Source organism: Cydia strobilella, chromosome 26 (genome assembly GCF_947568885.1).
Source record: "Cydia strobilella chromosome 26, ilCydStro3.1, whole genome shotgun sequence".
NCBI lineage: Eukaryota > Metazoa > Arthropoda > Insecta > Lepidoptera > Tortricidae > Cydia > Cydia strobilella.
The window spans coordinates 73836-99647 of record NC_086066.1 but is presented as its reverse complement, the minus strand read 5'-3'; the positions used below and the strand labels follow the sequence as shown (position 1 = coordinate 99647).

The 25812-nt window shown below is 48.1% G+C and overlaps 1 protein-coding gene and 1 non-coding gene across 2 annotated transcripts in view; both read left to right on the top strand.

Annotated features, from left to right (window-relative positions):
- Positions 1–25812, top strand: part of LOC134753001 (BTB/POZ domain-containing protein 7) — a 43227-nt gene that overhangs the window by 13615 nt on the left and 3800 nt on the right. Inside the window, exons 10-25 of the mRNA XM_063688762.1 lie at positions 2532–2652; positions 3264–3369; positions 4614–4677; positions 5406–5505; positions 5756–5881; positions 6142–6314; positions 8031–8189; positions 8838–8953; positions 9063–9155; positions 9772–9957; positions 15398–15492; positions 15619–15681; positions 17334–17407; positions 17755–17806; positions 20008–20120; positions 23869–23925. Coding sequence (XP_063544832.1) covers positions 2532–2652; positions 3264–3369; positions 4614–4677; positions 5406–5505; positions 5756–5881; positions 6142–6314; positions 8031–8189; positions 8838–8953; positions 9063–9155; positions 9772–9957; positions 15398–15492; positions 15619–15681; positions 17334–17407; positions 17755–17806; positions 20008–20120; positions 23869–23925 — 1698 coding nt within the window. The remainder of the gene's footprint in view (positions 1–2531; positions 2653–3263; positions 3370–4613; positions 4678–5405; positions 5506–5755; positions 5882–6141; positions 6315–8030; positions 8190–8837; positions 8954–9062; positions 9156–9771; positions 9958–15397; positions 15493–15618; positions 15682–17333; positions 17408–17754; positions 17807–20007; positions 20121–23868; positions 23926–25812) is intronic.
- Positions 5225–5297, top strand: Trnaa-agc (transfer RNA alanine (anticodon AGC)). The gene has a single exon. It is a non-coding gene; the product is annotated as a tRNA-Ala (tRNA).

Genomic DNA, 25812 nt, shown 5'->3' with positions numbered 1-25812 from the left:
ACTGTGGCAGAGCATCTGTTCTATGAGTAGTATCTTCTAAAAACTGATGCTGTCCATCCTCTTCATGCTGTTCACCTTCATCGTCCACATCAAGCTACTCTGACTCAGACTCACTGGACTGGATAATCGGCTCTAATTTAACCACAGATTCCTGTGTCAACTCCCCCACTGAATCTGTGTTTTCTATACAAACTGTGAATGTATCCTCATTCTTCTTCTTCTCTAAAATCACTACATCTCGACTTGTTGTGATCTGATTCTTTACAGGATCATAAAGTCTGTAGCCTTTTATATTTTCAGGAAATCCTACAAGTATGTGTTTCTTGGACTTTTTGTCCCATTTAGTCCTTTTTTCTTTAGGGATGTGTACCATGACAGGGCTTCCAAAGATGCGCAAACCTTCTAAATTTGGCTTTTTTCCTGTCCACATCTCGTATGGAGTTTTTTCTATCCCCGACGCTACTGACCGGTTCTTTATGTATACGGCAGTATTGGCAGCTTCTGCCCAGAATTTCTTGTCTAGGCCGGCTTCAAACAAAAGACACCTTGCACGTTCCACGATCGTACGGTTGCTTCGCTCGCTAAGACCGTTCTGCTCGGCTGTGTAGGGGTTGGTTTTCTGGTGCAATATACCTTCATTCTTTAAGAAATCTTCAAATTCTTTACTACAGTACTCACGGCCTTGGTCCGTTCTTAAAAATTTAATTTTCTTGTCTTGACTGTTTTCCACCATTGACTTGAACTCCTTAAAATGACTTAGTGCTTCACTCTTGGCTTTAAGGAAATAAATGAAAGTCATTCTGGTAAAATCGTCAACAAAAATAATGAAATATCTTGCACCACCAATTGAATTTATCTCCATAGGACCATATATGTCACTATGAACAACTTGAAGGATCTCTGTGGCTCTTGTGCCTGGTGAGAAGGGTAACCTTGACTGTTTTCCTTCACAGCACACTTCACAGTTTAATTTACTTCCCGTGAATGTTCCAGGGAAATCTATTCCATCCACTAATCCGCGCTTCATCCTGTTTAAATCACTGGCATTTATATGACCGAGACGGCTGTGCCACGTCTGACCATCAGCTGTTGTTGAAGATAGCATACAGCTTGGTGTTGTTTCTAGTTTTAACTTGTAAACACCGTTGACTAGGTCTGCTTCTGCCACTAAATTTCCTAGTTTGTTCCGAATCCAACATTTCTTAGGACCAAAATGTACAGTATTTCCATTTTTGGTCAATTCACTGACCGATAATAGGTTAGTCGTAAGGTCCGGCACGCACAGGACATTTTGCACATTCACGGCGTAGCCGTGACTAGTCGTGATGTCCATGTTTCCGGAACACAAAACAGGAACTTTTGTACTATTTGCTACGATAACGTCTGGAATATCCGGCGAAAACTCTTTATTTTGCAGCCAAGTTTCATTCGCCGTAAAGTGCTGACTCGCACCCGAATCTACGTAAAAATCACTTTTATTTAAGTCTCCACTAAGAAAAACAACGCTAAACGCGTTAGTCTGCTTTTTCTTTTCTGTTTTTTCACTTAACAGTGGACATTGGCTTCGATAATGGCCTGCGTTCTTGCACCTGTAACAGATTATATTTTTCGTGTTTCCATTTGAGTTTGACGTTTGAGAGGTTTGTTGTCTATGCTTGCTAGTGTTGCCACACTTCTTCTTCAAGTAACTTTTTGCAAGTAATGCTGAATTGCTTTCCGTCTCACTTACTTGACTTGTTTCCATATCGAGTAATTTGGTTTTAATTGAATCTGCCGTTATACTGATACCAGTGCTCGATGGCCATCATGGTAATCATAGGCATAAATCGTTCTGGTAAACCAGCTAGCATCAATGAACCTACCCACTCATCATCGATTTTGAAACCTGTACCACTTAATCTTTGCGAGGTTTCAACAATTTGTGTCACATAATTCGTCATATTTTCACAGTTTTCCAATCTGATGGATATTAAATGACGAAGCAAAGAAATTCTCCGCGAAAATCCTGAATCGTCGAACAAAGTCTTCAACGTTGTCCACAATTGCTTCGTGGTCTTTGCACTCTTTATATGCACAAATAACGAGAAATCAATAGTCAAAATCAGTTTCGCTCGTGCTTTTGCATCTGCAGTGTCTACTGCTGCTGTTGCACTCCCGCCTGTTTGAGCTTCTTCCTTCAGATACTTGTTCGCGCCTTCAAGTATCAGCAAATTTTCTACTGCGAACGCCCAATCATCGTAATTTTCGCGACCCTTAAGCTTCGGCACGTTCGTCAGAAAATTGGAAGTCATTTTCACGCACTAAACACGAAAAACACTAAGACTTTCTAATTAAAAACCGGGATTATAGCCCATAACCTCTAAAGAAACTAATGAAACGCATGGATGACGGTTGACAAGTAAGAAAGCTTTATTTCAAAGACAAGATGCATAGACACACATGTTGTACATATTATTAACTAGATGGCGCTAGTGACCCTATTTTAGCTTATTTTGATATAAATAACAACATATTTAAATGAAATTTGACAGGCGAGTACGCGGACGCTCGGCTGGTGTTCGCGGCTGAAGGGGGCGCAGCCTTCGGGTTCCGGTGCGCGCTGGAGCTGCCCTGCCACCGCGTCGTACTGGCGGCTAGGAGTCGCTTCTTCAGGTCAGTACTAACAACAATCTCAACGGAACTTCGATGAGTTTTGTGTCTATAGGTATTGCATATATTTGGTTTGTGACAGGCAGAATGAAAATTTAACATTTTATTCACGTTAACCTCTATTGATCAGTCACCGTCGCATCGTCTTGACCTGCTGTAGTAAAGTTATAATTCTCAGGCAGTACATTAGCTATTCGTAATAGATTCGAGGAGTACTCAAATACAAATACAAATAATTTTATTTTGCATGAAATATGGTACAAAAGGTGGTCAAACAATATTATACATAACACATATTTCACCGGCATCTGGCATGCAAAAAACTAAACTTACAACTAAAGCTAAGTTTAAACAATCATAGTCAAGGCCTGTATTATAATTATCATGCACCTACCTCACTCAAAAGATGTCATGTATTCCTCAACGGAATAGAAGGCTTTTTGAAAAGTAAGGCTCAGTAAGCTTTTTTTGAAACACCCGAGTCCATAAGTTTTTGAAAACCAATCATAACCAATCATCATAATCATAACCAATTTTACCCTGAACCTAATGGTTCACATGGGCGTATCAATAGATTTGGTTGATTTATACTAATGTAACATATGTTTGTGCAGGAGCGTGATGTCGCGGCGCACGGCGGGCGGCGCGGTGTGCGTGGACGAGAAGGTGCTGCCGCGACGGTTCGCCCGCGCTCTGCTGCACGCAGCCTACACTGATCAGGTTAGTACATACATTCCTGTTCAAGACCAGGGCACACCGGCTGCGTGTGTACGTGCGCGTGTACTAAAGGAGCCGTGCCCGCAAGCGGTGTGCCGTCTCTCATAAGCATCTGTATATTACAACTAGGGATGTTACGGAGCTCCGGTTCCGTTAAGTCGGAACTTCCGATTGGTATTACACATCCGCTTCGGTTCCGGTACTTTTGAAACGGAAGTTATATCTGATGTCTATGCTTAGCGACATGAGCGGAGTACATCAAAAACAAACAGGTTTATACGAGGGATGTTACGGAGCTCCGTTTCCGGTTCCGATAAGTCGAAACTTCCGATTGGTATTACACATCCGCTTCGGCTCCGGTTCCGATACTTTAGAATCGGATGTCAAAGCTTTGCGCGGCAGCGAGATATGAGCGGCGTAAGTACATCAAAAACAAACAGGTTTATAATATATCTGTCATTCGCTCATTTTTCCGCTTGCTACACTAATTAGTTGTTTTGTTTTATTCGTGTTAGGTATTGAATTAAAAATACCTATTCGTATATGATGTGTTTTGTAATGTGTACTTACTGACAGTAGTCGAATCAGGCTCCGATTCTGGTTGTGGTTCCGTTTTCGGTTCCGATTACAGTTTCTGGTTCCGATAAACTAAATTTAAAACATCTGGTTCCGCTTTCGGTTCCGATAAAACCACATCCGTTACATCTTTGATTACAACGCGCACGTACACAAGTACACATGCACGCTACGCACACGAATTAAAAAGTCATCTTTATTATACTTGAAAAACCGGGCAAGTGCGAGTCGGACTCGCGCACGAAGGGTACCGTACCACAACGCAAAAATCGGCAAAAAAATCACGTTTGTTTTATGGGAGCCCCACTTAAATATTTATTTTATTCTGTTTTTAGTATTTGTTGTTATAGCGGCAACAGAAATACATCATCTTTGAAAATTTCAACTGTCTAGCTATCACGGTTCATGAGATACAGCTTGGTGACAGACAGACGGACGGACAGCGGAGTCTTAGTAACAGGGTCCTGTTTTTACCCTTTGGGTATAAAAAAATGACACATAATCAGCTGAAATGTATGAAGGAGTCTTTTTAAGACTATTCGAAACGTTACACATTGTATGTATTCAAATTTTAAAAAGTTGTATGATTTATATTTATATGTTTATGTTTGAGGCTAGGTCAATCTGTGTAAGATGGTGTTTAATATTTATTTGTTTGTTTTTATGTACAGGTTGATCTAACATTGATCGGTCGCGGCTCCAACTCGCCGACGAACACCATCAGTAGTGCAGCGGTAAGTTACAAATAAATTCAAATATGTGGCTTTCCATCACAGAAGGAAAGTGCAATAAGGTCCTTTCCATCTGAAATTTCAAAAGAGATTCTGATAAAAAGGTCCTAATTGCACATGAAGCATAGGCTTCTCTAATCGAAAGCCACAATTATTTACAAACTATGCTGTAATAAGTAAATGGCGATGACACGCAATACGTTTTGTTTTTTAACCGACTTTTCAAGATGAATTCTGTGTTCAGTTGTGGCTATTTTTTTATGTTCACCGATTTCTGAGACTTGTGGTCCGATTCCAGTAATTATTTTGTAAAATAGGGTTTTTAATTTGTCTGTATTTTTAACTTTTTGTACACTGTATACAACACCATATTTTAACCGAAAGAACCATAATCATTATAGTTCACAGTTTTAGTGTGGGATGGCACATCGTTGCCGGTGGGTTTCCTGTATTACTTGGGACTCTGGTAGCCGTTTAAGAAGTGTAACACTCTTGCGGTAGATGTCGCTAGGGCCTCGTATATGGTGGAATTATTCGCTGTATTGGGTAAGGTCTTGGTAGCTCAGATGGCAGAGCACTAGGTTAGCGATCCAGTGGTCGTGGGTTCAAATCCCACCCAAGACATTGAATTTTTCCACTTTTAATTTGTTTTTAAGTTTAATACCATCGTTCGCAGACATTTCTGCTTGATGCAAAATTAATTTAAATATATATTATGAAAGTGTATGTTGTGTGGTCAGGCGTGGGCGGGGGTGGGGCGCGGAGGGGGGCGGACGGGCGCGCCCTCCACCGGCATGCTGGACGACGCCGCGCAGCTCTACGAGATCGCCAGGTCAGTATCCATGGGTCACACAAGCTTACAGCTTCTAATGACAGTTCGACACTTCCTTCTGTCAAACTGGATGCAAGGTTAGCTTAAAAACTATATATATATATATCCCCTTCTGTTCATAAATTTTTTGATCGAAAGATTATTAACATAAATTTGATTAATTGTTCATTTAAATTGATCTTACCTGATAGGTAACCGTTTTAGGCAGCTTCGAAGGATCAAACTTCTCTAATGCCATTGTCGTTTGTAGGTTCTTGGAGATGCCGATAGTAGCCCAGGGGTGCGAGGACGCCATAGTGTCGGCTCTGTGCCCTGAAAGTCTACCACACGTCCTGCGGTGGACTGCCACGCCTGTCGCTAGTCAATGGGTGCATAGGTAAGTTTGCATACATCATTGAGAATATACGTAAAAAAGTTAAGTAGAAATTTAGTCTAGTTTTAGTATGGAAATGTTTCATTTTGATACCTCGCTACGGCAAAGCCTTCTTCCGTATAGGAGGCGTGAAAACCATATTTGCCTATTTGCTAAATTAACCGATCAAATTAAACAAGGTCGTGTGGTGTACACATATATTGTCTCCCCTTTACATGGCGACCCCGCCATAGCAAATCTTTATAATCGCGTGGCCGTTTCAGACAAGCGATGCGCTACCTCCGCGACGAGTTCCCGACCATCATGTCGCACGCCGCCGCCGCTAAGCTACCGCGCACCGCGCTAGCGGCCGCGCTCGCCTCGCCCTTCACGCAGTGCAGCGAGGCGCAAGCACTGAGGGCCTTGCTCCGGCTAGCCGAGCGAGCTAAACAAGCTGGTGAGTCCTTAATCCAGCAGTCTACAAACTATCAAATCCAACCCGCGAAATAATCCTCCATAGTGAGGAGACCTCTGACATAGTCGAATGCGACATAATCTTGCCGCGAAATATGTGACACGACGGTATTTTCATATTCGCGTGTGGTGGGGGAAGCTGAGGCAATCACAGTGCTCGCTGTGGCTAAAAATGGCCAATGGTGCTGGCATGAACTGTCAGATGTAAGGTTTTGCAGTATACATTGATTGTTTTAAGATAACTATATATTTAGTTCTAACAAGATGCATTGTTGTGAATTGTAAAAACACTGACAAGAATAGTGACTGCCAATTGTACTGATTTCCAAAAGTATGGTGGAAACTAGGGCTTCCAAATACCGGACCTTTCGCAATACCGGTATTGACGATTTCAATACCGGGATCCCGGGTTCCCGGGATTTTTGAAAAAAATAGGAACCAAGTAACTTTGAAAATAAGAATACCAAATTTTAATCAAATTCTTTTTTATTTTGCATGCGTGTTACAATATATATAGTCTTTTTAACAATGATATAACTTAATAATAAGCCTCTTTTTCTCTCTATTGATTAGTTTCTGCACTTGCAGCCCAATCGAATACATAAACATTCTTGACATAACTATTAAATAAACAAATATTATACATATACCCTACATTTTCAATATTAAATTTAATTGTTAATAATATCTCCAAGACATTAATAAATTTGTTGCAATATAATTTTAAATTACAATGTCTTAACCATACTTTAGATTTAAGACTATTGCTGTGCCCTACCAGGGTCCATGTGAAACCCACTATGTATGTACCACCAAATGTAAACCATGGATGCAATAAATAAATTATGAATTATGAATTAAACATTTTTAGTATAAAAGGTACAATGATTTGAATGAACATAAATAAAGTAGCACTTAAAGTGTATTGTGTAAAAGACAACATCTTAACTTCTAAACATTGGCTAAATCATTTCACCTACTAAAATTTACTTAAAATATAATAATTTTATTTTATTAAGCAAATTTTAAAGGTTATTTTACAATTGAAATGCAAAATAAAATAAATATTAAATAATTAGCAATTTCCCCACTTGTAATGTAATAAAAATCAGACTACAACTCGAAACACGCGCACATTAAACAAAAATTTAAAATTCAAGTTCTAAGACCCATAACGGTTATACTTAAGTGTTTTTTTTAATATATTCAAACATTATATACAGTCTCACAAATCTTACAATACTATTTAAAATCAAACCTTTTTGTGCGTCAATGCCATTGAATATTAATTCTGTATATTCTTTAAATAAAATGATCTATTGTACTTAAGTATTATATTTCTCCATTCGGAAGAAACGTGACATGAGTTATAAACCATTGCGTAACTTGATCCTTATCGAGTATGCCTAATAAATAAATCAAATATGCATACTTACAACCTTGATCCGTGGTAAATGCTGAATTTTAACGTTTCGATGGGTATTTTACGTTTGTTTTGCATATTTTGTTCGATAATAAAAATACCGGGATCCCGGTATTTCAAAATTAAATACCGGTATTGAAATCTACCATAAAAAGGCGGGATCCCGAAATACCGGGATCCCGGGATTGGAAGCTCTAGTGGAAACAAGAACAACGAAATACGTGCCTTTGTTCGCTGTCTCCGGTTGGAAATGATCATCATTCCTCATATTTACAGAACCGGCTTTAGTATGGAGTGCAGGAGGCTCCCGACGACGGAGGTCGTTACCTGACGCGGCGCTGTGCGGAGCCCTGGGGTCTCTAGCGGCTCACGTCCGCACCGAGCATCTAGGAACCGCACCGCTCGCACCGCAGCTGCACCAGGCCATACGGAGAGGTGGGTACTACACGCTCTGTGTTCGTACTAGGGATATTACGGAGCTCCGTTTCCGGTTCCGTTAAGTCGGAACTCACGATTACACATCCGCTTCGGCTCCGGATCCGATACTTTTGAATCGGAAGTTATATCGGATGTCAAAGCTTCGCGCGGCACCGAGACATGAGCGGCGTACATAAAAAACAAACAGGTTTATAATATATCTGTTATTCGCTCATCTTCCCGCTTGCTACACTAATTAGTTGTTTTGTTTTATTCGTGTTAGGCATTGAATTAAAAATACCTATTCGTATATGATGTGTTGTGTAATGTGTACCTACTGACAGTGCCGACTCGGGCTCCGATTCTGGTTCCGGTTCCGATTCCGTTTCTGGTTCCGACAAACTAAATTTAAAACATCTGGTTCCGCTTTCGGTTCCGATAAAACCACATCCGTAACATCCCCGGTTCGTACAGTTCGGCTTGACGAATCAAATTTTTTGGATGCGATAACCTCTTTTATGCTTCCGGATACGTGGGAATTTAAATCTTTCAAGGTCACTTTTTCAATGATCTAATTTGACAGGCCGCATACGAGGGGTTAAGTATAGTTTGTATAAATGTGAGGAGGCGTTAGCAAGAATTTAACGTATCGGTTTGTGTGTGCAGGTATCGTGCCGCCCTCGGCGCCGGCGGTAGAGGGCGCTCGAGCGGCCGACGCGTGGCTCGGGCGCGGCGCCTACCGCCCGCCGCGGTACTTCCTGCCCTACCTGGACGAGCTCAAGGTGCGTACACTACCCTACCTGCAGGTGTATTATAACTTATATAGCATTCCGTAATTGATCACTGAAATAGGTTAAAAATAGGATTTAAATAGCCTGTACTCATTTACAGGCGTTACTAGAAGACCAGGCGGTGCCGGAGGCGGAGGTAGCGAGAATTCGGCGCTCGAGGTATCTTCACCGGATACCGGACACCCTGTATATGGTGAGTTCATTTTAGCGAATATCCTGCCATTGAATTTGTATGGCGAGAAATTTATGTCTCTTTGCAAGGCGCATTTATAAGCTAATTGTAATAATATCCTTACTGAAAATTGAACTATCTGTACTAGGGATGTTACGGAGCTCCGTTTCCGGTTCCGTGAAGTCGGAACTTCCGATTGGTATTACACATCCGCTTCGGCTCCGGTTCCGATACTTTTGAATCGGAAGTTATATCGGATGTCAAAGCTTAGCGCGGCAGCGAGACATGAGCGGCGTACATCAAAAACAAACAGGTTTATAATATATCTGTCATTCGCTCATCTTCCCGCTTGCTACACTAATTAGCCGTTTTGTTTTATTCGTGTTAGGTATTGAATTAAAAATACCTATTCGTATCTAATGTGTTGTGTAATGTGTGCCGACTCGGGCTCCGATTCTGGTTCCGGTTCCGTTCCCGGTTCCGATTCCGTTTCTGGTTCCGATAAACTAAATTTAAAACATCTAGTTCCGCTTTCGGTTCCGATAAAACCACATCCGTATCATCCCTGATCTGTACATTTATCTCTGACGACAGAGACACCGATAGGTTACTTGTATTGTACACGGTGCTCGTGCAGGTGGCGGCCGAGCGCGGCGGCGTCCCCAACGCGCCCTCCCCCACCTCGTGCGCCGCCGAGAGCGCGTGCGTCTCACCGCGCGTGCTGGCGGCTCTACGTGCGAGAGTGAGAGAGCTGCGCGCCTCTGTCCCCGCCGCGAGGGCGCTAGCGTTGCAGGCTAGCGACAGGAAGGCGTGCAGTCTACAGGTATACTAGTGTCTGCAGGTGGCGGCGTCCCCAACGCGCCCTCCCCCACCTCGTGCGCCGCCGAGAGCGCGTGCGTCTCACCGCGCGTGCTGGCGGCTCTACGCGCCAGAGTGAGAGAGCTGCGCGCCTCTGTCCCCGCCGCGAGGGCGCTAGCGTTGCAGGCTAGCGACAGGAAGGCGTGCAGTCTACAGGTATACTAGTGTCTGCAGGTGGCGGCGTCCCCAACGCGCCCTCCCCCACCTCGTGCGCCGCCGAGAGCGCGTGCGTCTCACCGCGCGTGCTGGCGGCTCTACGTGCGAGAGTGAGAGAGCTGCGCGCCTCTGTCCCCGCCGCGAGGGCGCTAGCGTTGCAGGCTAGCGACAGGAAGGCGTGCAGTCTACAGGTATACTAGTGTCTGCAGGTGGCGGCGTCCCCAACGCGCCCTCCCCCACCTCGTGCGCCGCCGAGAGCGCGTGCGTCTCACCGCGCGTGCTGGCGGCTCTACGTGCGAGAGTGAGAGAGCTGCGCGCCTCTGTCCCCGCCGCGAGGGCGCTAGCGTTGCAGGCTAGCGACAGGAAGGCGTGCAGTCTACAGGTATACTAGTGTCTGCAGGTGGCGGCGTCCCCAACGCGCCCTCCCCCACCTCGTGCGCCGCCGAGAGCGCGTGCGTCTCACCGCGCGTGCTGGCGGCTCTACGCGCCAGAGTGAGAGAGCTGCGCGCCTCTGTCCCCGCCGCGAGGGCGCTAGCGTTGCAGGCTAGCGACAGGAAGGCGTGCAGTCTACAGGTATACTAGTGTCTGCAGGTGGCGGCGTCCCCAACGCGCCCTCCCCCACCTCGTGCGCCGCCGAGAGCGCGTGCGTCTCACCGCGCGTGCTGGCGGCTCTACGCGCCAGAGTGAGAGAGCTGCGCGCCTCTGTCCCCGCCGCGAGGGCGCTAGCGTTGCAGGCTAGCGACAGGAAGGCGTGCAGTCTACAGGTATACTAGTGTCTGCAGGTGGCGGCGTCCCCAACGCGCCCTCCCCCACCTCGTGCGCCGCCGAGAGCGCGTGCGTCTCACCGCGCGTGCTGGCGGCTCTACGCGCCAGAGTGAGAGAGCTGCGCGCCTCTGTCCCCGCCGCGAGGGCGCTAGCGTTGCAGGCTAGCGACAGGAAGGCGTGCAGTCTACAGGTATACTAGTGTCTGCAGGTGGCGGCGTCCCCAACGCGCCCTCCCCCACCTCGTGCGCCGCCGAGAGCGCGTGCGTCTCACCGCGCGTGCTGGCGGCTCTACGCGCCAGAGTGAGAGAGCTGCGCGCCTCTGTCCCCGCCGCGAGGGCGCTAGCGTTGCAGGCTAGCGACAGGAAGGCGTGCAGTCTACAGGTATACTAGTGTCTGCAGGTGGCGGCGTCCCCAACGCGCCCTCCCCCACCTCGTGCGCCGCCGAGAGCGCGTGCGTCTCACCGCGCGTGCTGGCGGCTCTACGCGCCAGAGTGAGAGAGCTGCGCGCCTCTGTCCCCGCCGCGAGGGCGCTAGCGTTGCAGGCTAGCGACAGGAAGGCGTGCAGTCTACAGGTATACTAGTGTCTGCAGGTGGCGGCGTCCCCAACGCGCCCTCCCCCACCTCGTGCGCCGCCGAGAGCGCGTGCGTCTCACCGCGCGTGCTGGCGGCTCTACGCGCCAGAGTGAGAGAGCTGCGCGCCTCTGTCCCCGCCGCGAGGGCGCTAGCGTTGCAGGCTAGCGACAGGAAGGCGTGCAGTCTACAGGTATACTAGTGTCTGCAGGTGGCGGCGTCCCCAACGCGCCCTCCCCCACCTCGTGCGCCGCCGAGAGCGCGTGCGTCTCACCGCGCGTGCTGGCGGCTCTACGTGCGAGAGTGAGAGAGCTGCGCGCCTCTGTCCCCGCCGCGAGGGCGCTAGCGTTGCAGGCTAGCGACAGGAAGGCGTGCAGTCTACAGGTATACTAGTGTCTGCAGGTGGCGGCGTCCCCAACGCGCCCTCCCCCACCTCGTGCGCCGCCGAGAGCGCGTGCGTCTCACCGCGCGTGCTGGCGGCTCTACGCGCCAGAGTGAGAGAGCTGCGCGCCTCTGTCCCCGCCGCGAGGGCGCTAGCGTTGCAGGCTAGCGACAGGAAGGCGTGCAGTCTACAGGTATACTAGTGTCTGCAGGTGGCGGCGTCCCCAACGCGCCCTCCCCCACCTCGTGCGCCGCCGAGAGCGCGTGCGTCTCACCGCGCGTGCTGGCGGCTCTACGCGCCAGAGTGAGAGAGCTGCGCGCCTCTGTCCCCGCCGCGAGGGCGCTAGCGTTGCAGGCTAGCGACAGGAAGGCGTGCAGTCTACAGGTATACTAGTGTCTGCAGGTGGCGGCGTCCCCAACGCGCCCTCCCCCACCTCGTGCGCCGCCGAGAGCGCGTGCGTCTCACCGCGCGTGCTGGCGGCTCTACGCGCCAGAGTGAGAGAGCTGCGCGCCTCTGTCCCCGCCGCGAGGGCGCTAGCGTTGCAGGCTAGCGACAGGAAGGCGTGCAGTCTACAGGTATACTAGTGTCTGCAGGTGGCGGCGTCCCCAACGCGCCCTCCCCCACCTCGTGCGCCGCCGAGAGCGCGTGCGTCTCACCGCGCGTGCTGGCGGCTCTACGCGCCAGAGTGAGAGAGCTGCGCGCCTCTGTCCCCGCCGCGAGGGCGCTAGCGTTGCAGGCTAGCGACAGGAAGGCGTGCAGTCTACAGGTATACTAGTGTCTGCAGGTGGCGGCGTCCCCAACGCGCCCTCCCCCACCTCGTGCGCCGCCGAGAGCGCGTGCGTCTCACCGCGCGTGCTGGCGGCTCTACGTGCGAGAGTGAGAGAGCTGCGCGCCTCTGTCCCCGCCGCGAGGGCGCTAGCGTTGCAGGCTAGCGACAGGAAGGCGTGCAGTCTACAGGTATACTAGTGTCTGCAGGTGGCGGCGTCCCCAACGCGCCCTCCCCCACCTCGTGCGCCGCCGAGAGCGCGTGCGTCTCACCGCGCGTGCTGGCGGCTCTACGTGCGAGAGTGAGAGAGCTGCGCGCCTCTGTCCCCGCCGCGAGGGCGCTAGCGTTGCAGGCTAGCGACAGGAAGGCGTGCAGTCTACAGGTATACTAGTGTCTGCAGGTGGCGGCGTCCCCAACGCGCCCTCCCCCACCTCGTGCGCCGCCGAGAGCGCGTGCGTCTCACCGCGCGTGCTGGCGGCTCTACGCGCCAGAGTGAGAGAGCTGCGCGCCTCTGTCCCCGCCGCGAGGGCGCTAGCGTTGCAGGCTAGCGACAGGAAGGCGTGCAGTCTACAGGTATACTAGTGTCTGCAGGTGGCGGCGTCCCCAACGCGCCCTCCCCCACCTCGTGCGCCGCCGAGAGCGCGTGCGTCTCACCGCGCGTGCTGGCGGCTCTACGCGCCAGAGTGAGAGAGCTGCGCGCCTCTGTCCCCGCCGCGAGGGCGCTAGCGTTGCAGGCTAGCGACAGGAAGGCGTGCAGTCTACAGGTATACTAGTGTCTGCAGGTGGCGGCGTCCCCAACGCGCCCTCCCCCACCTCGTGCGCCGCCGAGAGCGCGTGCGTCTCACCGCGCGTGCTGGCGGCTCTACGCGCCAGAGTGAGAGAGCTGCGCGCCTCTGTCCCCGCCGCGAGGGCGCTAGCGTTGCAGGCTAGCGACAGGAAGGCGTGCAGTCTACAGGTATACTAGTGTCTGCAGGTGGCGGCGTCCCCAACGCGCCCTCCCCCACCTCGTGCGCCGCCGAGAGCGCGTGCGTCTCACCGCGCGTGCTGGCGGCTCTACGTGCGAGAGTGAGAGAGCTGCGCGCCTCTGTCCCCGCCGCGAGGGCGCTAGCGTTGCAGGCTAGCGACAGGAAGGCGTGCAGTCTACAGGTATACTAGTGTCTGCAGGTGGCGGCGTCCCCAACGCGCCCTCCCCCACCTCGTGCGCCGCCGAGAGCGCGTGCGTCTCACCGCGCGTGCTGGCGGCTCTACGCGCCAGAGTGAGAGAGCTGCGCGCCTCTGTCCCCGCCGCGAGGGCGCTAGCGTTGCAGGCTAGCGACAGGAAGGCGTGCAGTCTACAGGTATACTAGTGTCTGCAGGTGGCGGCGTCCCCAACGCGCCCTCCCCCACCTCGTGCGCCGCCGAGAGCGCGTGCGTCTCACCGCGCGTGCTGGCGGCTCTACGCGCCAGAGTGAGAGAGCTGCGCGCCTCTGTCCCCGCCGCGAGGGCGCTAGCGTTGCAGGCTAGCGACAGGAAGGCGTGCAGTCTACAGGTATACTAGTGTCTGCAGGTGGCGGCGTCCCCAACGCGCCCTCCCCCACCTCGTGCGCCGCCGAGAGCGCGTGCGTCTCACCGCGCGTGCTGGCGGCTCTACGCGCCAGAGTGAGAGAGCTGCGCGCCTCTGTCCCCGCCGCGAGGGCGCTAGCGTTGCAGGCTAGCGACAGGAAGGCGTGCAGTCTACAGGTATACTAGTGTCTGCAGGTGGCGGCGTCCCCAACGCGCCCTCCCCCACCTCGTGCGCCGCCGAGAGCGCGTGCGTCTCACCGCGCGTGCTGGCGGCTCTACGCGCCAGAGTGAGAGAGCTGCGCGCCTCTGTCCCCGCCGCGAGGGCGCTAGCGTTGCAGGCTAGCGACAGGAAGGCGTGCAGTCTACAGGTATACTATTGTGTCGTGTAGTTATTTCCCAAAATACGAGTAATATTTTCGTATTTCTGTCAGCGCTTTTTTATTAAAATATCAATTAAAAGAAACAATATATATTGGCACCGTGCGAAGTGCACGGTGGGGGTAAGTAAAGCGATCGCAGCGCATAATAAGGTGGTACAAATTGGCAACTAACTAATGTTAGCGTCCTTTACAAGTTATATGGCTCGAAATGGAACTTTAATTTACTATTACTCCTTAGATATTCATTTAAATTGTATGGTGTAAGGGACCATTGTAACCTGTATGAAAAGCTTGATATAACTAACGTATTTAATTTTATAATTATTAATACTGTATGCGTGTAAATAGCTTTGCAAATGCCGCATACTATGAAATATTTTTTTAGAAGATAAGAATGGGTATAGTAAATTATCCTTTAAAGATAGACATACACCATCGCGGACTTTTTTGTAGACCAATGAAAGACAGATTTTTCCACGATACATTGTGTTGTTATATCTCAAACGGTTTGGGCAACGTTTCGATTAAAGCTCTTAGCCAGCGTGTTTTTTTTTTACTTCATTGGCAAGTATCGTCATTTCAACCAATTTACACAAAACCTTAACAAATTATACGCCTTAACCTTCCTCAAGAATTCATATCCTCTATTCATCCTCCTCTATTCACAGGTGAAAACCGCATAAAAATCCATTCAGTAGTTTTCACTTAAATTATTACGATTTACTTACTTCTCGTTTAATAGTTTTGACAAAATACGAGCCTATAGTTGCAACCGCTGTGTGGCGCTGTCGTCGTGCACGGTGCACGGTGCACGGTGCACGTCCCAATAAATGTGTTGTTGTAGATCGCGCTGCGCGCCGTGCGGGAGATCTCTCTGCCCGACTCGTGCGCCGAGCTGCTGCTGGCCGAACCCGACAGCGAACCCGAAACCAGCGATAGGTAACTTAACCAGCGATGTATTCAAATTAAATTCTTTATTTTCAGGCAACTATTGGCCCATAGATAATAATATAATTCAATTCAATTAAGTTATATGGCTATTTTCACGTTATATGATGTGTACAGGGAGCACGGGTGGGAGTCCCCCGGGGCGGAGCGCGAGCCGTGGCCCGACCCCGACTGCTGCAGGTGAGCCTCGGTAGCCTAGTGGGCGACGCAACCTTCCGGGCCAAGTTATAAAATATAACATATCATTAAGAAAGTGGTTAGAATTGTATTTACTGTTATACCCTTCGAGCAACACCGGCTTCCGATATCGGATGGGAGGAGCCCGAGCGATATCTTATCGTACAAACGAAGAGGATATATAGGATAGAGCGGTACTGTCATAGTAAATTTTGTAGTCACAGTAAATTCACTGCCATCTATCGATACACGATTAAAACTAAAAATGAAGATGGTTAAAATGCCATAAAATGTATCCATGTATGGAATTTTGGATAAATGATTGCATTTATTATTTTTATGTGATTTTGACCCATGTTCTTTCACTGATATGCGTTAAAATTGTTAAATAACAAACGAAACCGTCAACGATGGCTATACGAGAGTAGGTCAAACCAAAGGTGGCAAAGGAAGTGGAGCCATCTGATCGAGAATCAAATTTTCGTGATTTTCGAGGCACGTTTTTTCCTTAGTTTCCAATAAATATTATCTTATCTTATCTTAGACTGTATCCATCTATTACGGAGTTATATATCTTTGGTACAAATCATTCTTCTATTTTTTGCGGGGGGAAACGTGCACGCAGCCGTACTCGTCTCACTAAATACAAAATCCAATCTGTAATTAGGACACAAATAAAGCCTGACCAGGAATATATGATCACACGCCATGTTGCGGAATTTCACTGGCACTATTTTTTTCATACTATACTGAACTGTCACCCTATACACGAGAATAACAGCGCCCTCTTGACAATGATCATATATTACTGGTCAGGCTCTACATAGAAAATGTCACACGTCAAAGACAAATCTTGCACACCTCGATCTCTTGTTGTGTACGGACGAGTCACAACACGCATAGCCATAGGTACAGTTGTGTCTAGGTTTCGGCAGAGGGTAAATAGTACGAATGCCGTCTCCCTTCCTGGTGTTGCTCGAAGACTATACCACTGGTTGAAATGAAAGAATATGTGATGTGTTGTAGTTGTAGACTTAGTTGTAGGCTTGATGATAAAAAAAAATTGTATCAATAGATCAGATTTGTTTTTAGGATTTAAAATTAAAATTAAAAAATTTATTCGGTATCTTAATTAAATTACATTGTCTGATCTGGTGCCTCTTTTTAAGTATTATAGATACTTGTGTTAAGAGAACATCGCAAACGCTCGAATGTCTATATGGGACCTATTGCATTAAAGTAATACAAAAGTCAGAATTGATAGTCAAAGTCCGACAGTCGTACTTCAACGCGAAACGCTCCTAACAAAACGATAGGCGAACGTCACGTCATGGTGACCGAGAGCCAATTTTGAATGTATGGACAAAACAAGAAAATTGCTTTTATGTATATAGTTGCTATACAATCTTTTTTTGGATATAATGTAAGAAATCGAATGGTACCCTTACTTTTTTCCTTTTTGGAAGTTAAAATTTTGAAACTTAGGTTCTGTGTTTTTGTATAATTTCCATATATTATTTTAATATCCACATTATTGTGATTAATAGCTCATTTCCTATCCTATGTCACTAGATTTAGTTATAAAATTCAACACGTGTCATCATCCCTATTGTGATGTTGTATGTTGTATTGTATTGTATTGTATTGTATTGCAGAGCGACGGGCTCGCTGCGCTGCGCGTCAGCCGGCAGCCTGCGCGGACACGGCGCTGAACACCGCGGCACACAAGGTCGGTCCACATAAACTTACCCAGTGTACTGTACTCACATCTTAAAGGCCGGCAACACACTTTACAACCCTTCTGGTGTGGCGGGGGTCCATGGGTGGGTTACCATCGGGTGATCCGTCTGCTCGTTTGCCTCCTATATCATAAATAAATACCTTCGCATACACGACTCTTTGTATACTTTAACCGATAGAAATAAACTTGGAAACGGTTCATTTTATAGAGTTTGTTCAGTAACAAAACTTGATATTTTGATTATAATGAACTATATAGTGTTCATCATATCTCATAACATATAAATTATGTTAAAAGTGTGTAAGATATCCCCTAATATTTATTTATATGCGCAGATCGTGCGGGCACGTGTCGACGGGAGCCGTCGCGGCTGGATGCGCAGCACAGGTAATACACACTAGGGATGTTACGGAGCTCCGTTTCCGGTTCCGTTAAGTCGGAACTTCCGATTGGTATTACACATCCGCTTCGGCTCCGGTTCTGATACTTTTAAATCGGAAGTTATATCGGATGTCAAAGCTTAGCGCGGCAGCGAGATATGAGCGGCGTAAGTACATCAAAAACAAACAGGTTTATAATATATCTGTCATTCGCTCATCTTTCCGCTTGCTACTCTAACTAGTTGTTTTGTTTTATTCGTGTTAGGTATTGAATTAAAAATACCTATTCATATATGATGTGTTGTATAATGTGTACGAACTGACAGTGCTGACTCGCGCTCCGATTCTGGTTCCGGTTTTGTTTCCGGTTCCGATTCCGTTTCTGGTTCCGATTCCGTTTCTGGTTCCGATAAACTAAATTTAAAACATCTGGTTCCGCTTTCGGTTCCGATAAAACCACATCTGTAACATCCCTGATACACACACACACACACTCGCACACACGCACGCACACACACACTCACACACAGCACACACACACACCACACACACACACTATAAACTTGTTATATAAGTACGGCTAGGAGTAAATTAATATTTTCTTCTGGTCACTGATATTGTTGGAATCGCCTGGGTCATCATACTCATGTTCCTCGCGTTGTCCCGTTATTTTAGCATTTTGCCACGGCTCATGGGAGCCTGGGATCCGCTTGGCAACTAATCTCAAAAATTGGCGTAGGCACTAGTTTTTACGAAAGCGACTGCCATCTGACCTTCCTATCCAGAGTAGGCCTTGTTGGGATTAGTCCGGTTCTTTCACGATGTTTTCCTTCACCGAAAAGCTAGTGGTAATCTGAATCTGAATAGGGTTCAAACCCTAGCTCATAAGCTAGGGTTTGAACCCGCGACCTCCGGATTGCAAGTCGCACGCTCTTACCGCTGACGGGATGGAATAACAAAAAAATACTTGATCCATCCATGTGTTCTCTATTCTTTCAATTGCTAATAAACAAAATATTTAATAAATAGTATTCTCAAGAGTACCTGAACTTTGCCAGTATTCACTTAAAAGTAAATTTTTAAATGTAATAGGAATGATAACACGTTGAATTTTATAACAAAAACCGGCCAAGTACGAGTCGGACTCGCGTTCCAAGGTACATTACACAATTTAAACAATGTATTTTTTATGTGAAACGTGAGTGAAATGTCTAATAAACCCGTAGCGGTCGGATCAAAAACTAAGTAATTAAGTCCGACTCACGCTTGACTGCACATTTCTAATAGATTTTCCTGTGATCTATAGGTAAAGATCTATTTTGTGTATTTTATTTTGAAATTTTTGACCCAGTAGTTTCGGAGATAAAGGGGGGAACGGTCATTTTTTGGCTATTTTCTTGACCTTCTAAACTGTTTATCGTAAAATTATAAAAAATATATATTTGAAATTCTCATAATGAGCTCTTTCATTTGATATGTAACACGATATAGTTTGAAAAACTTTATTTTTTAATTTTCTCATTTACCCCCCAAAAGTGGCCCTCATGTTTAAAATTCATTTGTTTACGTTACATGTCCGTCTTTGGGTTACAAACTTACATATGTGTACCAAATTTCAACTTAATTGGTCCAGTAGTTCCGGAGAAAATAGGCTGTGTCTCAGACAGACAGACAGACGCACGAGTGATCCTATAAGGGTTCCGTTTTTTCCTTTTGAGGTACGGAATCCTAAAAACTAGTAAAATAGATGCAAATGAGCAATTTATCACAATAATGTGGATATTAAAGTAATATATGGAAATAATACAAAAATACAGGACCTTAGTTTAATTTTTTTTTTTTTTTACTTTCAAAAAGGAAAAAAGTAAGGGTACCACTCGATTCCTTACGTTTTATCCAATAAAATATAGTACGGCAACTATAAGTACGCATAAATGCAATATATCACCACAAAAACGCAATTTTCTTGTTTTGTCCATACTTCAAAATGCTCTCAGAGACCGTGACGTCACGTTCACTTATCGTTTTGTTAGGAACGTTTCGCGAGTGAAGTACGACTGTCGGACTTTGACTATCATTTCTGATTTTTGTATCGCTTTAATGCAATGGATCCCGTATAGACATTTGATCATAAAAACAACCCTGATCGATTGATACCATTATTGAAAATTTGTCATGTAGCCTATAGATTGTATTTGATTGTTGTAGGCGGTGGGAAGGTGCGGACGGTCTGTCGGCCGCGGTGCCCGACGTGGCGATGGCGCCCAACGGCAACACGCACCTGCTCACGGCGAGGGACCTGGCGCGTCTACCGCACAAAGGTAACATATATACTCGTGATGTAATATGGGAAGGTGCCCGACGTGGCGATGGCGCCCAACGGCAACACGCACCTGCTCACGGCGAGGGACCTGGCGCGTCTACCGCACAAAGGTAACATATATACTCGTGATGTAATATGGGAAGGTGCCCGACGTGGCGATGGCGCCCAACGGCAACACGCACCTGCTCACGGCGAGGGACCTGGCGCGTCTACCGCACAAAGGTAACATATATACTCGTGATGTAATATGGGAAGGTGCCCGACGTGGCGATGGCGCCCAACGGCAACACGCACCTGCTCACGGCGAGGGACCTGGCGCGTCTACCGCACAAAGGTAACATATATACTCGTGATGTAATATGGGAAGGTGCCCGACGTGGCGATGGCGCCCAACGGCAACACGCACCTGCTCACGGCGAGGGACCTGGCGCGTCTACCGCACAAAGGTAACATATATACTCGTGATGTAATATGGGAAGGTGCCCGACGTGGCGATGGCGCCCAACGGCAACACGCACCTGCTCACGGCGAGGGACCTGGCGCGTCTACCGCACAAAGGTAACATATATACTCGTGATGTAATATGGGAAGGTGCCCGACGTGGCGATGGCGCCCAACGGCAACACGCACCTGCTCACGGCGAGGGACCTGGCGCGTCTACCGCACAAAGGTAACATATATACTCGTGATGTAATATGGGAAGGTGCCCGACGTGGCGATGGCGCCCAACGGCAACACGCACCTGCTCACGGCGAGGGACCTGGCGCGTCTACCGCACAAAGGTAACATATATACTCGTGATGTAATATGGGAAGGTGCCCGACGTGGCGATGGCGCCCAACGGCAACACGCACCTGCTCACGGCGAGGGACCTGGCGCGTCTACCGCACAAAGGTAACATATATACTCGTGATGTAATATGGGAAGGTGCCCGACGTGGCGATGGCGCCCAACGGCAACACGCACCTGCTCACGGCGAGGGACCTGGCGCGTCTACCGCACAAAGGTAACATATATACTCGTGATGTAATATGGGAAGGTGCCCGACGTGGCGATGGCGCCCAACGGCAACACGCACCTGCTCACGGCGAGGGACCTGGCGCGTCTACCGCACAAAGGTAACATATATACTCGTGATGTAATATGGGAAGGTGCCCGACGTGGCGATGGCGCCCAACGGCAACACGCACCTGCTCACGGCGAGGGACCTGGCGCGTCTACCGCACAAAGGTAACATATATACTCGTGATGTAATATGGGAAGGTGCCCGACGTGGCGATGGCGCCCAACGGCAACACGCACCTGCTCACGGCGAGGGACCTGGCGCGTCTACCGCACAAAGGTAACATATATACTCGTGATGTAATATGGGAAGGTGCCCGACGTGGCGATGGCGCCCAACGGCAACACGCACCTGCTCACGGCGAGGGACCTGGCGCGTCTACCGCACAAAGGTAACATATATACTCGTGATGTAATATGGGAAGGTGCCCGACGTGGCGATGGCGCCCAACGGCAACACGCACCTGCTCACGGCGAGGGACCTGGCGCGTCTACCGCACAAAGGTAACATATATACTCGTGATGTAATATGGGAAGGTGCCCGACGTGGCGATGGCGCCCAACGGCAACACGCACCTGCTCACGGCGAGGGACCTGGCGCGTCTACCGCACAAAGGTAACATATATACTCGTGATGTAATATGGGAAGGTGCCCGACGTGGCGATGGCGCCCAACGGCAACACGCACCTGCTCACGGCGAGGGACCTGGCGCGTCTACCGCACAAAGGTAACATATATACTCGTGATGTAATATGGGAAGGTGCCCGACGTGGCGATGGCGCCCAACGGCAACACGCACCTGCTCACGGCGAGGGACCTGGCGCGTCTACCGCACAAAGGTAACATATATACTCGTGATGTAATATGGGAAGGTGCCCGACGTGGCGATGGCGCCCAACGGCAACACGCACCTGCTCACGGCGAGGGACCTGGCGCGTCTACCGCACAAAGGTAACATATATACTCGTGATGTAATATGGGAAGGTGCCCGACGTGGCGATGGCGCCCAACGGCAACACGCACCTGCTCACGGCGAGGGACCTGGCGCGTCTACCGCACAAAGGTAACATATATACTCGTGATGTAATATGGGAAGGTGCCCGACGTGGCGATGGCGCCCAACGGCAACACGCACCTGCTCACGGCGAGGGACCTGGCGCGTCTACCGCACAAAGGTAACATATATACTCGTGATGTAATATGGGAAGGTGCCCGACGTGGCGATGGCGCCCAACGGCAACACGCACCTGCTCACGGCGAGGGACCTGGCGCGTCTACCGCACAAAGGTAACATATATACTCGTGATGTAATATGGGAAGGTGCCCGACGTGGCGATGGCGCCCAACGGCAACACGCACCTGCTCACGGCGAGGGACCTGGCGCGTCTACCGCACAAAGGTAACATATATACTCGTGATGTAATATGGGAAGGTGCCCGACGTGGCGATGGCGCCCAACGGCAACACGCACCTGCTCACGGCGAGGGACCTGGCGCGTCTACCGCACAAAGGTAACATATATACTCGTGATGTAATATGGGAAGGTGCCCGACGTGGCGATGGCGCCCAACGGCAACACGCACCTGCTCACGGCGAGGGACCTGGCGCGTCTACCGCACAAAGGTAACATATATACTCGTGATGTAATATGGGAAGGTGCCCGACGTGGCGATGGCGCCCAACGGCAACACGCACCTGCTCACGGCGAGGGACCTGGCGCGTCTACCGCACAAAGGTAACATATATACTCGTGATGTAATATGGGAAGGTGCCCGACGTGGCGATGGCGCCCAACGGCAACACGCACCTGCTCACGGCGAGGGACCTGGCGCGTCTACCGCACAAAGGTAACATATATACTCGTGATGTAATATGGGAAGGTGCCCGACGTGGCGATGGCGCCCAACGGCAACACGCACCTGCTCACGGCGAGGGACCTGGCGCGTCTACCGCACAAAGGTAACATATATACTCGTGATGTAATATGGGAAGGTGCCCGACGTGGCGATGGCGCCCAACGGCAACACGCACCTGCTCACGGCGAGGGACCTGGCGCGTCTACCGCACAAAGGTAACATATATACTCGTGATGTAATATGGGAAGGTGCCCGACGTGGCGATGGCGCCCAACGGCAACACGCACCTGCTCACGGCGAGGGACCTGGCGCGTCTACCGCACAAAGGTAACATATATACTCGTGATGTAATATGGGAAGGTGCCCGACGTGGCGATGGCGCCCAACGGCAACACGCACCTGCTCACGGCGAGGGACCTGGCGCGTCTACCGCACAAAGGTAACATATATACTCGTGATGTAATATGGGAAGGTGCCCGACGTGGCGATGGCGCCCAACGGCAACACGCACCTGCTCACGGCGAGGGACCTGGCGCGTCTACCGCACAAAGGTAATATATCTTCAAATTTAATATTTATCCATCGATTTAAACTTGTTATATGATTTGTTGTCTCACGAATTTCAGTTAGAATTAGTTCTCACTTGTTTTATTAGCGAAACCGTTATCGGACTTGGCATTCTTTAATATTTATGTTTTTGTTGGGATATATATCGCTTACTACAAGTATTTTAACTATTTTAAGGTTAGTTTGTGTTTGAGCTTCATCTAATTTTCTACTTAAATAGAAATAAAGAAAGTATATACTTAACATACGTATTGTTGCAGAGTACGGCGTGCTACAGTTGGACTTGGGAGACGGTGCCACACATACTCCCCGACCCGGTAAGATTAATGTTTAAATAACTGCAGGGATAGTTGCTTCCTCCTGCAAACTTTCTGAAGGGATATTAAATTATTTTAAACCAGGTCACTTACATATTATTAAGTTCGACTTTAATGATACGTGAGTGACCCGGTTTAATAGTACATTATGATACAAGTGTGCTAAGTTAGTCATTACACACGAGGCAATAAGAAAGCCGATGTGTGTAATGACCAATGCACACGCGTTTCATACGACGTTTTTCAACACACTTGCGAGAAAAAAAAGAAACTTTCATATTAATCAAATTTGAATAGTTTTTAACCGACTTCAAGATTTCAAAGGAGGAGGTTCTCAATTCGGTTGTATGTTTTTTTTTTTTAATGTTTGTTACTCCATAACTCCGTCATTTCTGGACCGATTTTGAAATTTTTTTTTTGATTGTAAGTATATACATACAGATTGGTCCCGTTTTTGTCAAAAAGCAGTTCTGATGATGGGATCCATGAGGAATCGAGGGAACTCCTCAAATGTTAGAGGCATACATATAGTGATTTTAGTATTTTCATCAACAAATCAAGCACTTACATTTAAAAAAGTGACATTTGATGAAGTGGAACTGCTGATGGTGATCAGAACGGAACTCTTCAATGACGCATAGTTCACGTTTGGCGATTTGTCCTCTTCGTTATGTTTGTTAAGCAAGTTAGGTTTTCAAGAAACATTTTTGTCAAGCTCGGTTCTGATGATGGGATCCATGAGGAATCGAGGGAACTCCTCAAATATGAAAGGCATACATATAGTGATTTTTGTATTTTTATAAACAAATCCAGCACTTCCATTTTAAAAAGTGACATTTGATGAAGTGGAACTGCTGATGATGATCAGAACGGAACTCTTCAATGACGCATAGTTCACGTTTGGCGATTTGTCCTCTTCGTTATGTTTGTTAAGCAAGTTAGGTTTTCAAGAAACATTTTTGTCAAGCTCGAGTTCTGATGATGGGATCCATGAGGAATCGAGGGAACTCCTCAAATGTGAAAGGCATACATATAGCTGTTTTTGTATTTATATCAACAAATCCAGCATTTCCATTTTAAAAAGTGACATTTGATGAAGTGGAACTGCTGATGATGATCAGAATGGAACTCTTTAATGACGCATAGTTTACGTTTGGCGATTTGTCCACTTCTTTATGTTTGTTAAGCAACTTAAGTTTTTAAGACATATTTTTGTCAAGCTCGAGTTCTGATGATGAGACCCACGAGGAACCGAGGGAACTCCTCAAATGTGAAAGGCATACATATAGTGATTTTTGTATTTTCATCAACAAATTCAGCATTTACATTTAAAAAAGTGACATTTGATGAAGTGGAACTGCTGATCATGATCAGAATGGAACTATTCAATGACACATAGTTCACGTTTGGCGATTTGTTCTCTTCCTTATGGACCCAAACCCAAACTTGGACCCGGACTCGGACCCGGACCCGGGTCTGAACATGGACCCCAACTCGGACCCGGACCCGGACCGAACTCTGACCCAAACCTGGACCCGGACAGCCGGACACGGACCCGGACTCGGATCCGGACCCAGACCCGGACCCGGAAATGCTACTAGAAAAGTGGGTTTGGTGGGTGGGTGTGTTTTGAACTGCGATTCTCACAGAACAGAACTGCTATCAGAAAAGTAGGTTAGGTTAGAGCTGTGACCCTTACAGAAACGAAATGCTACCAGAAAAGTAGGTTAGGTTAGAACTGCGACTCTTACAAAAACGAAATGCTACTAGAAAAGTGGGTCCAATTACCTCCTTTTCTACATAATTAGGCAAAAGATGCTGTCTTTTTCATTTCATTGTCTGGAATCTAAGAATGCTTTCAGCGGCATCCCCCATTGAAGTCGGTTT